Source organism: Dipodomys spectabilis, unplaced genomic scaffold (assembly GCF_019054845.1).
Source record: "Dipodomys spectabilis isolate Male_0828 unplaced genomic scaffold, ASM1905484v1 ptg000087l, whole genome shotgun sequence".
NCBI classification, from domain to species: domain Eukaryota; kingdom Metazoa; phylum Chordata; class Mammalia; order Rodentia; family Heteromyidae; genus Dipodomys; species Dipodomys spectabilis.
In genome coordinates this window covers 624423-640538 of record NW_024870764.1, presented here as the reverse complement: position 1 = coordinate 640538, position 16116 = coordinate 624423, and the positions used below count along the sequence as shown (strand labels likewise).

Sequence of the window (16116 nt, the reverse complement as noted above, 5' to 3'; positions counted from 1 at the left end):
ATCATTTGCATAGCATTTTAAGGACCTGAATTTGTTGCACAGCACCTTTAAAAAAGGAAAATCTCTAAAACAGAAAAGTATCACTGTATTTTATGTATATACACACAAAAATAACCAAAAGTATTCAGAATATTCCTTAACACTTCAGTTAAGATAAATCATTATAGTTAATCATAAACACAATATTGCCTAACATTTACAGAAATTTGTCATTGAAAGAGGGGAAATATACCATGGAAGCAAATAGTCTTTCCTGATAGATGAAGCAACTAAAAATGCCTGTATTATATTTGTTCAAATATCAAATGGTATTGAGAAAAAGCAGTATCTTGACACCACCACATTCAAAACAACATATTAAATTTTATTTTATCATAAACCAGTTGTTTCACAACTTTGTTTCCAAATGTAAGACTCAGCTTGTATATACATAATAACATATATATGTATACATATAAACAATATAGATATGAACAATTCAGATGATTACTGAGCTCCACCTTATGGAGAATTCCAACTTATCCTCTCTTCATAAAAAGCAATTACCATCTGAGGGCATTTCACATTAGCCTCTTTTGCTGGCACTAACTCAGTTTCATCGGAACCTTTCCACTTCATGACAAACATCAATCCTCCACTACTCTGTTTGACATCAATTATTCCTTCAGGCTCTAGACCCCTAGCAAAGCCCCTTGGGTTGTCACCTGCATCTCTTGGCTCATTTGATGTGCTAGCACCAGATAAACTAGCATTGTGAGAATTTAGAAAAGCCTCAATTAGGTCTGGACAATTTATATTGTCTTCTGTTTCCCAAGTATTATCAGCATCTGAATATCCCTTCCATTTCAAGAGATATTCTACCTTGCCCTCTACTATGCGTCGGCCCAATACTTTCTCCACAGCAAATAGTTTAGGCTCTGCTTTTGGATATATGATGCGCTTTCCATATGGTGTCAATCTTCTTTTTGGTAGTATCCTTTTCTTGGGAGCCATTTTGACTTGCAGATGTGAAGAGCTAGTATTAACCACGTCAGATGCTGTGAGTCTCAATCCGGCAGTGACTCTGGCCCACGCACCTCAAGCTCCAGTCACCCCTGAGTGGATACTCTAATGTTTTTGGTAAGTCCTAGAAAAACAAAAACACCATTCTGACTCAAATGTGAAACTTGCTAAATCAGCATGCTTGCTATTTAAAACTGTTCTCCGTGTGGCATCTTCCTTAGCTTCAGTTTAGATTCTTAGAAATAGAAAAACTAAGCAGACCAGACAAGTACTCCAGGTTGATAAAAGCTAAATTGTCATTCTAAAACCACAAAAGTAGGTCAGACAACCCTCCAAAATATACATACCAAAAAATATCAAAAGCAATTTATGAAAACTAAAATTAAAAACCAAAACTTCCTTAGGAAAAAACTTGGACAGAATGTGGGAAGGGTTGACACTGTTCAAAAAGGAACGCAGTCATTATCCTGACTTATGAAATGGTATCCCTTCTATACAGAACCTTTACAGTTAAAACAAAATATCTAATACAGTGAAAAAATCCTCCCCATAGCAGGAACATGGAAATACTCAAAAATACCTAAAAAGGAACACTGATTTAAATGGTAGCATATTTCTTCTCTGAATCCAGAGAAGTCTGGAAGGTAATGGTACAATTTTCAAGTGGGAAAAGCAAAGGACTGTCAACTCTGAATTCCAGCTGCATGGAAAACGTCCATCAAGAATAATGGGTAAATTAAGACATACATACTCACATAAGAGAAAATTTAGAAAAGTTTTACTAACAGTTGTATCAATTACAAGCAGCTAAAGAAAGTTCCTCATACAAAAAGTAGATAATACTAGGAGTCTTGCAAGTTTAGAAAGAAAACCAAGAAATATATGAAAATTACGTTGAATATAATAGATAATGTCTTTCCTTAAACAATTTTAAATCATGTTGAATGGTTGAAGGAAAAATTATAATATCTGATATTGAGTTCCATCTATATAAAATAAATGAGAAATTTATATTCCAATAGCTGGATATGTGGACAAAGGTATACAAAAACTGCCTGCTAACAGAAAGGTGTGAGTATGAATCTTAGTACAGTAAAACAAATTCTCATAGTAGGAGGATGATAAAATGACAAGCTAAATGAAAATAAGTTGTCTACATCGTTAGTAGATACCAAAAATATTGACAACAAAACCATTGCAGTGGACTCACTCTTGTCGCCAGAAAATATGTAAGGATAGAGAATTTGGATCTAGTCCTGATTGTGCGGTCAGGGAGGAACCGTGCTCTGTCTCTCAGGGCACATTAGCTGAAATTCAAAGGAGAGGCCCAGTAACACCAGGGGGGCTGGGACATAATTTCTTCCTCCTATGACATCAAGCAAGAGCAAGAGGGAATGGCAACTGGACGAAGCAGGACGTAAGGTTATTTGGCCCAATTGCAGGCATTAGTGGATACCCAGAGAAGAACTGAGATCACCTGAGCCATGATGACCCAGCAGAAGAAACATCCACCCTTAACATTAAAACCTGCTCCCAAAGAAACACGTCTCCTCTCATCTTCCCTACCTGATAGCGACTTCAAAGGACGATCTGAGGACCAGACCTGTGGACTTGGCAAGGCGGCAAACAGCCGGGCAGCAATGCGGTTCACATCGGTCCAGTACAGCCAGAGCAGATCTTGGGAATCCTTAGGGCCTTTGCGCCCCAGCCAGCAGTTTCTGTGGATGACGAAGGCAGAGAAACAGCATCCACGTCTCTACTCCCCATTCCCCCCCACACCCCACACATCTTCCCTCCTCCTGGGGTGCATTTGCTGAGGTGGCCCAGGGTCCCCGCATGACCTGGGTTCATCCTTTCCCCTCCACTGCCCGGCGGCACCATCCGAGAGAGAGCCGCACCCCAATGGCACCAGGCTGAGGAGCCAGACGTGTTCCCCCTACTGCTGGCATCCGGGATCCCTGACAGGAACGCCTACGGCCTAGCCCCAGCACGAGAAGGGAGTCACCCTCACCACTGTACCCACAAAGAACACTATATCCCAAAGAACCACGTGTCCCCCTCTTCTCTCCCTGCCGGCGTCTTCCAAGAACCCACTGAAGAGCAGACCTCTGCAGCCGCCACGCGGCAAACAGCCAGGCGGCAATTTCCTCAGCGCCCGACTGCCAGTGGGCACTACGCCGACCGTTAGACATCTAGTGCCCCTGCCTGCGCCTGCGCAAGATGCTGGCCAAGCTCACGACTCCAAGCACACATGCGTCGTTGTGACCCTGTGGATGATCTAGATGCCTGGATTGAAGCATACTTGACCCAGCACCAACTCCTGCCACTCAACTACCATGCACAGTGAGGGACCAATCACAGGCCGGAGGAGGTGGGGAAATGAGAGGTTGATATGGGGCTGGGGGATATTCAGGTGTGTCCTCACAACCCAGCACTGCACCAGTGAAGACACACCCCCAGTCCTTTCATGTTTCCTTAGGGTTTCCATAATGTCACCAATTAACCCAGTGCCACTTTCTGCTTCTTTTTGAGGGTGAATCGTAGCACTATGCCAAAGCCCTCTATATGTACTGCGCTGGTCTAGGGACTCGGATATAGGGACTTGCTGCCTCAGCATTGCTTTCTTCTTGCTAATTAGCATTATTATATCTTGGTCCACGCTCCCAGTACACACACTGTTTTGGAAAGAGTGATTCCAGATCATACATTTGCCTGCCTTCCCACCCTATACCCACAACTATGTCACAGGATTCTCTAGCATAAAATGATTAGGCACTCCAATCTCTAGATTCACTACTTTAACAAACAGACCATATTAAAATGCAGTGCCACTCTGTCACCAAATAATTACAGCTACAGCCTTCTGTCTCTATTTGGTGATGCACCTGGGTGGACAAACGGCCTTCTTGCTCTCATGCTGCATTTGCTGAGATGCTGTGGTAGGCCTCATGGCTCATAATTTCCTATTCCACTGCTTGTTAGCTTTATCTTAAGGGGAATGGGAGCCCCAAGTATACCAGACAGGAGAGGAAGAAAGGGTTTGCACAACTGTGGTACTGTTACATAACTAGATAATATTGCACATTGTGTGATACTGGACCCCAGAGAAGAAGCTAACAGCCACAGTTGGCACCTGCATACATGTCCCAAATATCTCCTCCCTATACAACAGACCCAGATTAAATCTCTGGATCTAGCTTCTGGCAAACAGCTAAGTGGCCATTTTTCTCCTGTCTTGTTGCACACAATACAGGTGGCTCCTCACATTGCAAACCAACATTTTATCACAAGAGCTACAGCACAGTGCCTTTATGATTAATTATAATTTGAGTAAACATCTAAATTTTTTTCCTAAACCAATTTATGCTTCCATTTGAGCACAGAGGTCCCTGCCACTGACATCTTTTGTGTGTGAGTTGCGCGGGTGTTCACGTGCTTGGGTGTGTACATGGGTGTGTATGTATTTGTGGGGGAGAAGGGTGAATATGAGATTAGGATTTATAGATTCACTTAATTTCACCTAGATTTCTTGATATGGGTGCTAATCTATCACCCGAGTCACACCTCCAGTTAAAACATCTGATTTTGTACTGTGATTGAGGCTAGGGCAAATTTTCCTAGGCTGTTCCCAAACTCTGAGTCCCTGGGTTTATTCCATGAATAGCAAGGCTAATGAAAACGAGTCACCCTACCTAGTAGAAACCTTATTGTGACCTAACAGGCCCTACAGAACAATAATGGCAGCATAACAGACTAAATAGGGTCTCAAGCCTTTGGGCAAGTTTTCTGGCTGCATCCAGCAAGGGAATAGTGTGGAGAACCTCACCTTTCCCCTTATCATTCACTAGCTGGGATTGATTGGAATGCCAGTGACACAAAGCACCCTGAGCAAATGTATTCCTCCTGCACCAGTTGGTAGCATCATCCAAAACTGAAGCTGAAGCAGAGTACAGAGGTATACTCTACCACTTTCCCTCAACAAGGCATACCCTACCTCATCCCTACCCCACAGAAGAATGACATAGACAGATTTAGCACTTGAAACCTCTTCTCAAAAAAGGACATCATCTAGCAAATGCATAACCAACAATCACCATGCCAAATAAGGATCAGACTCTGAACTTGCCCCATGGCCATCATTACCAGGCAATTGTCTCTGACACAGTGGTGCCAGCAGAAAGTCATGTGCGGTTAGGACTTCCAACATGGGCAGATGATGGAAACCCATGTAATACTCCCACTCCATGCCAAGATATTTCCAGGCATGTGACAAAGTACTTAGAAGACCAAAATTATGCAAAGTGTGACAGCATTTCCTCGTGTCCCTCAGACTCTCTAGTGTGGAGAAGGATTCATCCCAGACTGGTGCACAGAGCGTAATCAGAGAGTCTGTGGTTGTGGTTGAAGGGGGGATGGTGGCCTCCTCTAGGTTGCACTCACAAGCTGCATAGTAACAGTTGGGCCATAGCCCCAGGAATTTGTGGTTTAGTTATACTTTGAATACAGTCTTCAAGTATTCCCTCGATATTCTTAAGTTTCCCATAGACTCAGAGGTGAAGCACAACAATGAATGACTGTATGTACTAGTGTGTGTGCACTGGACATGGGCTTACATTCAGCCACTTTCCTCCTCTTTCTTCTCTTTCTTGCTTCTTGAAGGCATCCCACCACTTTGACCATACAACCAATCTGAACAGGTGATGTTTCTTTGTTGTTGTTTAGACCTTGGGCAAGAAATTTTTGTCTGGGCTGGATCCAAGCCAACGTCCACCTACACTCACCTTTGCTGACCCATTAGCTAGGAGAACAGGAATGGGCTACCATAGCCTTTGGAAACACCATTTTAACCTCACAGGCTCTAGTGCCTCCTGGGTAGCCACAGCCTAAGTGCACACATTTTTCGTACTGAGCCAGCTAAGGGGACCTTGTTCTTCCCTCAGGGAGCAGTCACCATACTTCAGTTGGGACACCCAGTGGCACCAAGCAGACTAGGGCCATACTTTCCTCTTCTGTTTTCTGGCATCAACAACCAAGAGCAGGCTTGAGCCTCTACTGTACAAGGCACATAAAGAAGATGTCTTCTCCCCTAAGTGATGGCATCAGTGGATTCCTGGAGTGACCCCAGGTCCTCTGATCACATGAATTTATTGTAGCAGAAACAGGTAGCCAGAGTTTGCACTTTAACCCTTCTCCCAATCAGTGAACACATGCATAGGCCTAATTAGTAATTTCCATCCCCATTTGCTGCTGCTCCCTTCACTATACCAAGGAAGGATCAAATCCCACCCCAGAGTCTCCATGTACACAGCTAAGAGGCAACTTTCTCCTCTACAATGTTGTTAGCAAGTGTCCCTCAGGTAAGTAGATTCTTTGTACTCTTGCACAAGAGAATCCTGTAGGAGATGCACACAGACCTGAAGTTCCCTCTGCCTCTCACTGTTATGCCAGAAGTCACAGGACAAACCAGGACTTAACTGTCTACCAGGAGCTACTTGTGCCTCTCATCCTTCCAAGCAGAATGAAAGAATGGTATCAGAGTAGAGCATGGGAAAAGATATTCTTTAATTATTCTTCTGAGTCAATCTCTGGACTTGAAGTCAAGAACTAGGCAAATCTTAGATCCTTTTGGCTCTAAGAATACCTCAACCACGTCCAGATTTCGTTGGCAGTTAATAGGATATAAGTGTCTCAGAGACTTACCAAATTTGGGCAGGCTTCCAAATTGGATCTTCTGATCTCCACTTCCTAAGTGGCAATGACGACAGGCATGAGCCACTGTGCCTGGCTCATTAATTTTTTAAAGGACAGAAAACTCTTTTTTGACTACTCTTCACCATTATTAAAAATTAAGCAAACAATATATAGTGAGATTACATTCTGATGATGACACAAGTTGCTTTTCTGGCTTTTGTGGCACCAGTACTACAATACTGAGAAAAATTGACCCTACTTTAAGGAATGAATTTGAGAAATGCAAAATGTTTAAGTCAATTATAATGAAATTTTCCTCACTCATTTAGGCCCTGAATTGTCAAAATCTCTAAGTAACTAATTCCTTTTCCACAGGCTGAGTCTTAGATATGCTAAAATTCATCAGCTTTCTGTATAAATATTTCACTATTCTGTAAAGTAGTGGCTCACTACTGAAAGTTTTCAATGCCCACTTAGTTTTGCTCAGCTAATTAAGGGAAACCAAGCTGTATGATTTGCTCATTTGCATGGTAAAGATATTGGTTTTAAAACATACTCTTAAAAATTGCAAAGAACTTATTGCATTTGCTTTCCTATGTCAGAGGCAGGAAAACCTAAAATTTGAGGCAAGTTTGATGTCTGGCAGGATCAAGGCCAGTATGAGCTTCCCAGGACCCAGTCTCAAAAACAAAACAGAGGTCAGGGATGTACTTCAGTGATAGATCATTTGGCTAACTTTCCAGCACCCCAAAATAAACAAAATCTCCAAAAACATTGCCAATGTGTTATATGAATACAAACACAAATAAATACAAAACATGTGGATGGTCCTTCAACATAGCCATTAGAAACTATGTTTTTTTTTTTAAGTACTAACTAATATGTTTGGCTGATATATGAAAAGCCTGTTCTTTAAAATCAAGAAAATATAGCCTGGAAGCAATTGTTCTTTTCTGATAGAGAATGAAACTCCAGAAATCATGTAATATACTTAATTCAAAAATCTCCAAAAATAAAACTCCAGAGCGGCCCAAATACTACATTCAAAACCAAGATATCAAACTAGATTTTATTAGAATGTAGTTGCTGGTTCACAACATTAATGCTAAACACAAGATTCAGATCATAGTGGATCATATATTGTTCAATGTATATATTTCAATCAATGGAAACAATTTACTCTGTTTCATCTTCCATTCCAATTTAGTCTTTCTTGGTAAAAAGCAATTACAAGTTGAGGGCATTTAGCCGTAGCCTCTTTTGCCAGCACCAACTCAACTTCATCTGCATTTTTCCATTTCACGAGGAACATCAATTCTCCACAAACATCAGTGACACCAATGATTTCTTCCGGTTTCAGACCCCTAGCAAAGCCGTTCCTATCTTCAAATTCACTTGGAGGTGAACCAGATTCATCAGAATTTATGAATGCTGTGATTAAGTCAGCACAGTTTAAATTTTCTTCAGTTTCCCAGGAATTATATGTATCTGAATATCCTTTCCATTTCAGGAGGTATTCTATGTTGCCACATCGTACACGGCGACCCAGCACTTTTTCCACCTCAAACTCTTCAGGCTCTAATTCTTCCACCTTTACAGACCTTTTGCTCTGTCTCTTTCTTCTTTTTCGTGGTACACTCTCCTTGGAGGCCATTTTTAGTTGTAGATTTGAGGGGCTATTATTAACCACCTCAGATGCTCTGGATCACAATCTTGCAGCAAATCTGGCCAGCGAGCTTCAACCTCTAGTCAGCTCTGATGGGGATATTCTTTAAATTTTTATAGTAATTACTGGAAATAGAAAAAAAAAACACCAGTCTGAATCAATTGTGAAACTTCTAAATCACCCTGCTTATAGATCTAAAAAACTGTCCATCAGCCTGGCATGCTCCTCAGGAACAACCTGGCTTCTAGTAGTAGACAAAGCAAAGCAAATAAACACTGCCCAGGGTGTTTAAAGCTGAATTGTCATTGGAACCACAACCACAAAATAGGCAAGGCAAACCCCCAAAATATCCAGACCAAGATATTCCATATGAAACTTATGAAAGTTAACTTTAAAATAAATCCATACTGCAACTAGAGAGAAATTTATTACCTATAGAGGAACACTAATTTAAATGCATAGTACATTACTTCTCTGAATCCAAAAAAGTCTAGAAGTATGTGGTACATTCCCAAACGGTGAAAATAAACAACAGTCACCTCTGAATTCCAGGTTCAGGAAAATATCCTTCTGGAATTGTGGGTAAATAAAGACATTCTCAGAAGACAGAAAATTTAGAAAAGTGTCACTAGCAGATGTATCAATAATGAATGGCTAAAGGAAATTCTCCATAAACAAAAAAACAATACCAGAAAGTGGCTCATAACTTCAGAAGGAAAAGAGAAACATATGTAAAAATCAGGATGAATAAAACAGACACACCTTCCCTTGTGTTTTTCACTCAAGAGGGAACTCTACCACAAGGGCTTCATTCCAAATCCATTTTCCAAACTTCTATGGCATAAATATACACGTATGCATATATTTATGTATGAATATGTGAGTGCATATATATACATATATTTTATATACATAATGATAAATATAGTATATACTTATAAATATATAGAGAAGTATGTGAATGTGCAAATAAATATCACACTATATAGCCGGATGTAATCTATAATGTATACATAAATCTGAATTTCACCCAGCATATTTCTAAGGCTATCATATCTGGGTAACTCATGTTTGATACTGTTCCTTTTCATATTTCAGAATTGGCAATGGCTGGCCCATTCCCAAGATCTTTTGCTGTCTTATTTTCCGTTATCAGATTTCTCAAGCATCACAGTAACTTTTAACCAATGGTGATCTCACATAACTTACAGTCTACTAAGGAAAGAGCAGATAAGTTAGCCCAGGAAGACAAAATCTGGCCTAGCTACCATGTAAATAATATTGTTTTAAGCTTGGCTTGTAATCCTAGCTATTCATGTAGCTGAGATATGAGGATCAGAGTTCAAAGCAAGCCCCGGGCAGAATATTCTGTGAGACTCTCATCTCCAATAATATCTCCCCCCAAAATCTATAGTGGAGCTGTTAATCAAGTCATAAAGTACAAACCATGAGCAATAAAGCTCAGAGACAGGTCTTAGGCCTTGGGTTTAAGCCCCAGATGCTCCACAAAAAATCACACTGCACTTATTGGTTGCCATAGGAAGTACTATCAACAACATTCCATTTTGTTTTCTTCATATATATACGTGTGTGTATATATATATATATATATATGCATATATGTATATACTAATGAAAATGCAGTTGGTATTTGAGTTGTAATGGTGAGAGATAACTTTGTAAATTACACTTCAGTGACTTCCATTGATTTTTTTATACTCTGCAGCCAACATTGTTCTGATAAAAAATGAAATATTTTGCCCTGTGATTGGGGCAAAGGAAGGATGCTTTCACGCATCACTTTAATTCAAAATAGCTCAAATGCTCTAACCAGCATAATAAGGCAAACAGAAAAATAAAAGACATCCCCCACGATAAAACCCCTACTTTTACTGTATTTGATGTTGGTATAATTTGTGGAGGGGAAGGGAAAAAACAAATCATTTAAATAGGGATACAGGTGGACCCATTGCAACAATGAGATGTAGAAGATGTTATGTTGGTCAGCTTTGAAATGAAATTCTCAGATCTCAGACCCAATAGTGGCACACACAATAAGACATACATGTATACAAAACAATACCACTTAAAACTGTTCTGCACAAAATGAAGTACATAAAAACTGAACAAAATATATACAAGATGTGTATGCTGAAAATTCCAAAATGCTAATGGTAAAGTGTAGACATGGAATTTAAAAAATCAGAAAAAATCAGGGTTAGAATTGTAGTTCAAGTAGAAGTGTGCCAACCAAGTCAATGTGAGGCCCTAAGATCCATAACCTAGTACCACCAAAAAAGAAAAAATGTAAGGAAACAATAATATGGAGTTAAATGCATGAATGTAAAAGACAAAATAAAACCCATCTGTACAATTCATTTATATTAATATTAAAACAAGCTTATTCATACTGAAAATGAAAGAAAATCATAAAATTGTCTATTTTAAAATTATAATTATTTAAACTGTAATGTAGTAAACTATAAAACTGTTATATTTGTAGAAGAAAGCAAAAGACTGACTAGGTATGTATTTCTCAGACAAGACACCAAAACATAACATATATCACGCAATGTGAAAAATTGAATGTCTGAAAAATTAAATTTTCTGTTCTGAAAAACATCTCTTATTAAGTAAATGAATGGAAAGACCAGCTGCAGAATAAGAAAATATTTTCACATTGACAGAGGACTTGCAAAGCTGTATGACATGACTGGCCATTAAGGGAAAGCAGGTTTTAACAAAGTATCACCACAAATCTATCAGAATGCCTTTATAATGAGAATATTAAAGACTGAGAAAGATCTAATGAAACTGATCTCATTCACTGATGTTGGATATACAAAATGGTACAGACAGTCTGGAAAGGTTTAACAGTTCATTTTTTTCTTAATATTTTTATTGTAAAGATACTGTACAGAACGGTTACAGTTACATGAGCAAGGTAATGAGTCCATTTCCTATCAAGCATTATTACACCCTCCTTTATTTTTCCCCTACCATCCTTTCCTCCCCACCTCCCCAACTCCTCCCTCCCCTCTCCCACCTCCTCCTCTTCCCTCCCCGCCCCCCTGCAAAGTTATAAAGTTCATTTTCAATATACTGTCTTTCTTTACTTTTTTTGTGCAAGTCCTGGAGCCTAAAATCTGGGTCTGGGCCTATTGCTGAGCTTTTCTGCTCAAGTCTAGTGTTACTGCTCACCATCCAGGTTTTTGGTGGTTAAGTGGAAAAAAGAGGGTCTCATGGATTTTCCTTCCTACCAGGATCCTTAGATGTCAGCCTCCTGAGTAGCTGGGATTCAAGGCTTCAGCCACCCATGCCTGGGTTTTAATGTGCAAGTTTGCGTGTGTGTGTTTGTGTGTTTGTGTGTGTGTGTGTGTGTGAAATTGAAGACAAGGCCTCTTTCTCTTCCTCAGATATTTCACTCACAACTGAGGTTATATAATGAGAGCCATACTTCCATTTCCTCACAGATTCTTTTAAGAGTATAAACATTCTTATCCAAGCTAGACAACACTGAACTTTCAATTAACATCTGACCCAGCAACAGTAATTCTGGGTATTTAGCGTGATGCAATGAATTTATATTTCCACAGAATACTAGAGAAGAATTATAGTGCTTTTTCTCTTATTATTTTTGCTGTACTAGGGCTTGAACTCAGGGCCTGGGGCTTGGGAGGCAGGCTGTCTTACAAATGAGCCACAACTCCAGCCTTTTTCTGTGCTGGTTATTTTTAATGCTGACTTTGGGCTTGCATTCTGCATACTGCTACTGACATTCTGCATACTGTTCCTGACCTATTTCACTCAAGGCTTAGTGCTTTACCATTTGAGCCACAGATCAACTATTGGATTTCTGGCATTTAATAAGAGATAAAATTCTGTTTCCTACTGGGTCCGAGAGCTGACTTCCAATTGGAAGCCTCAGATCTCAGCCTCCTGAGTTGTTGAGATTACAAGCAAGGGACACCAACACCGGTCTGTGCAGGGGTTGTATTGTTGGTGTTTTGTTTTGTCTGTTTATAAGATAAGAATCTTAATTCTTGTCCAGGGGAGTGCTCTGTTGTGATGGCCTTATTTTAGGCAAGGTCTCTGTTGAGGTCGCTAAAACTTATCTCCAGTGGCCAGCCTTAAACCATAATTCTCCATATCTCAGCGTTCCAAGTAACTAGGATTAAACATATGAGCCACTGACACCTAGCTAGCATGTGTATTTTGTCCATCTGTGTGCAAATGTGTGTGTGCATGTGATAAACACATTTGCACACAGGACTTTCAGCTCTCTCAGCTGTTCTATTCAGGGTGGAGATCAATCACTTGAACCAAAACTCTAGTCTGGTTTTCCCAACACTTAATTGCAGATCAGAGTCTTATAGACTTTTCTGCCCTGCCTGCTTTTGAGTCTCCATCCTCCATGTCTCAGCTTCCTGAGTAGGTAGCATTCCAAGCAAGAGCCACCAGCACCTAACTCATGTTTATTTTTTGATAAAAATTGGGGCAGGTGCCAGTAGTTCTAGTTACTCAGGAGTCTGATGCAGGAGGGTAGAGATTTGCATGCAGCCTGGGCAGCAACGGCAGAGAGATGCTTATCTCCAAGTAGCCAGAAAGAAGCTGGAAGTGGGTTGTGGCTCAAGGAGAAGAGAGGCAGCACTGATTGAGAAAGGCAAATGTGAGCTTGAGGCCCTGAGTTCAAGCCTCACTACACAATAAATGAAAGTGCGACGGTGTGCTGGCTCCAGAACATACAGAGAATAATTGTATGTGTGATTAATTTTGCATGAAGAACCACTGAGGGGATGAATTAGAAACCAATCATGCACCTGTAGCAGGGAAGGTGGAGTCAGAAATGGAAAGGACAAAAATTAAACCTTACAAAACCCAAGAGAAAAGATTGGGAATGGAAATTTCTACCTTATATTGGTTGTTTGGTTTTAAATTGTGGTAAATATTTTTTTTAAAAAATGCATGATAACAATACAGAAAAGGAAGGGGCAAGCAAAAGACAAAGTATTGATGGGTAGGAAAAAGAAGCCCCAAATCGTCTTTCCAAATACTAGTTGGAGCTGAATTCAGGAAAACAAGAGGATCAGTTTCCTCTCATCAGAGATAGCTGGTATGATTTGACCTCTGTCCTGATCCCTTACACTGGCTCTGAGGCCTGGGAAGGAAGAAGTTTCCTTGATGACCAAGGGTGCTGAGGGAGCCCACCTTGGTTAAGGAACTGAAGCAACAGCACATAGCAAGCCAGCTGGCACAATTTTCATGACTGCTCATGTGCATTCCTCTTCCTTTCCCTCTCAGAAGAATGCTACCTCTGTCGATGCCAAATATACTAGCTCTTTTCTCTTTTTGATTTTCCTCAAGGCTACTGCTCCACCACTTAACCCAGGTTCCAGTGCCCACTGGTTTCATTAAATGGAAAGTAGAGTGTCAGGGACTTTCTGCCCAGGCTGGCTTTGACCCACCACCCTTACAGCTCAGCCTCTCAAATAGCTCAGCTCCCCTTGAGTCACCATTCCCAACAGTAAGGAACATTTGTAAGTGATTTTCCCAGTTTTAATGTGGAGCAATGAAGGATGTAGTTAATGAAAATGTGCCTGTTACTCTGCCATCCATCCTCTCCTTTTCATAAGCATATCATCCATCTTGTGTCCCACTCACCCTGCCCTCACTCTATCAGTTTTCTACCATACTACTGAGTTAAGGACTATTCTACTTGCTTCCTCCTGGGCATCTCCCATTGCATGGTAAAGAGCACCTGTGAGCAGAGCACAGACTTGAGACTTTGGGGTTGTTCCATTATCACTACTCTCCAATCATTTGTGACACTTTCTATGTTGGAGTTCTCAAATAATTGAAATGTCTCCCTAGCTATATTATCAGCTTCCTAGGGAATGGAGATGACAAGGCTCTTCATTTTGAGGAAAGGAGAATAAATTTATTAAAGATAAAAAATAATACTCCATGTGATAGTGACCCATTCTTGTAATTCCAGCCATTCAGAGGCTGAGATCTGAGAATTTCATTTCAAAGCTGACCAAGACAGGAAAGACCATGGGCCTGATTTCTCCAACTGGCCACCAAAAAGCAGGAAGCAGAGCTGGGGCTCTAGAGGCAAGATACAAACCCTGAACAAAAATCTCAGTGATAGGAAGCTGGAATGTAGCTTAGAGAGAGATTTTGTGTTCATAAATCACACAAGATCTACATTCAGCCTAAACCAAAGAGGCGGGGAGAGACAAAGAGACAGAGACAGACAGATACAGAGACAAAGAAAGAGATAAGATGGGCTGTGTACTGGTGGAAGGAAAGGGGAAACAGAAGAAGGGTAAGATTGAGAAGAGGGAAGGCAGAGGGAGCAGGAAAACAAAGAGATAGGAGAACGAGAAAGAAAGAAGGTAAGAGAAGGAGGGGGGAAGAGAAAAGAGAAAAAGGAAAGGAGACAGTAAGAAGGAGATGGACAGTAAATATGGGAGAGAAAGGAGATAGAAAAACAAGGAGGAAAGAAGAAAGACAAAAAGAGGAGGAGGGAGGGAAGGAGCAAGGCTGGCTGAACAGTGAATACATGCCTTGTACTTTCCCCTAAAAAGGCATATCCTACAGTGACTGCCATAGGACATTGAGTTATCAAAGGATACTTTGTTGTTTAAAAACCACAAATTTCTCTTTTTGCCATTTGTCCTTGTGACTTCTGTGTGGGATGTAATCCATAAAATGTGATCAATATTTCTGTTCATTTCCATGTTCTGGATCCCTTTTCCAAGTCCCCACCCAAAGCTTCAAATTCTTTCCATTCTCCAGGACTAAGGGCAGAGTAGCAAATACCAATGGTGCATTTGGGAGGTTTCACACCTGAGTCAGACTGACATCTGATAACCTGTGAAGACTTCCACCAGTGATCCAATGTCTAGTTTCCTTCTCTGTAAGGGTCTTGCCTGTTCTTAAGTCATTGTGAGTGTTCTAGAAAATACAGCAAAACCACTAGCCATTGTTAGCTATCTACTAATTATGTGAAATCCTGAAGCATTTTGTTTTTTGCATTGGGTTTCTTTGTGTGTGCATGTGCAAGTGTGTGTGTGTGTGATTGTTCATGTCTCTGTGTGTGTGTGTGTGTGTGTGTGTGTGTATGGACTCAGAGCCTAATGCTCTTACTGGGTTTCCTTGTTTACCTGCTGCTCTGCCACTTGGGTCATAATTCCACTCTAAACCTTTTCTGGTTAATCTCAGGTAGAATCTAGTGACAGTTTTTACCTGGCTGGCTTCAAAACACAATGCTTGAGATCCCAGCCCACTGAGTACGTAGTATGACAGTAGTGAGCCATCAGGACTGACCTTTGAAGTCTGCTTCTTTTCCAGGTCTTACCTTTCCAACATGACACAAACTTTCTTTGGGCCCATAGCAGGACTTTTCTATCCCCCTCCTCTTGGCTTCTGGCAAAACATACTGCTTGAGGCTAACAGTGGTTCAATAAATGTGAATAAAACCCTTCTGGAAGGGACTCCATTACCCTATGACACTGAATGCTGAGTTTTTGCTGAACACTGCAGGAGGGAGGTATAGGGTGTAGAGGACTGTCAGCGGAGGTCAGAAAATGAGCAACGTGCTGATCATTCTACAATGCAGTCTCTGCAGTGTCTTCAAAGTGCCAGGCTGCTCCTTATGCTGTTAAGATAGCTTACTGCCCATTACATATAGTGACTGCATTCTTGGTACAGAGAATGAAGCGGGTGAATTACAAAAGGCCAGTGAGGTCTCA

The 16116-nt window shown here is 40.7% G+C and overlaps 2 protein-coding genes across 2 annotated transcripts; both read right to left on the bottom strand.

Annotated features, from left to right (window-relative positions):
* Window positions 1-501: 501 nt before the first annotated feature.
* On the bottom strand, window positions 502-993 carry LOC122111734 (chromobox protein homolog 3-like). The gene has a single exon (XM_042684469.1). The coding sequence runs from the start codon at window positions 991-993 to the stop codon at window positions 502-504; it is 492 nt and encodes a 163-aa protein (XP_042540403.1).
* A 6886-nt stretch (window positions 994-7879) lies between these two features.
* LOC122111733 (chromobox protein homolog 3-like) lies at window positions 7880-8347 on the bottom strand. The gene has a single exon (XM_042684468.1). The coding sequence runs from the start codon at window positions 8345-8347 to the stop codon at window positions 7880-7882; it is 468 nt and encodes a 155-aa protein (XP_042540402.1).
* Between the last annotated feature and the right edge of the window lie 7769 nt (window positions 8348-16116).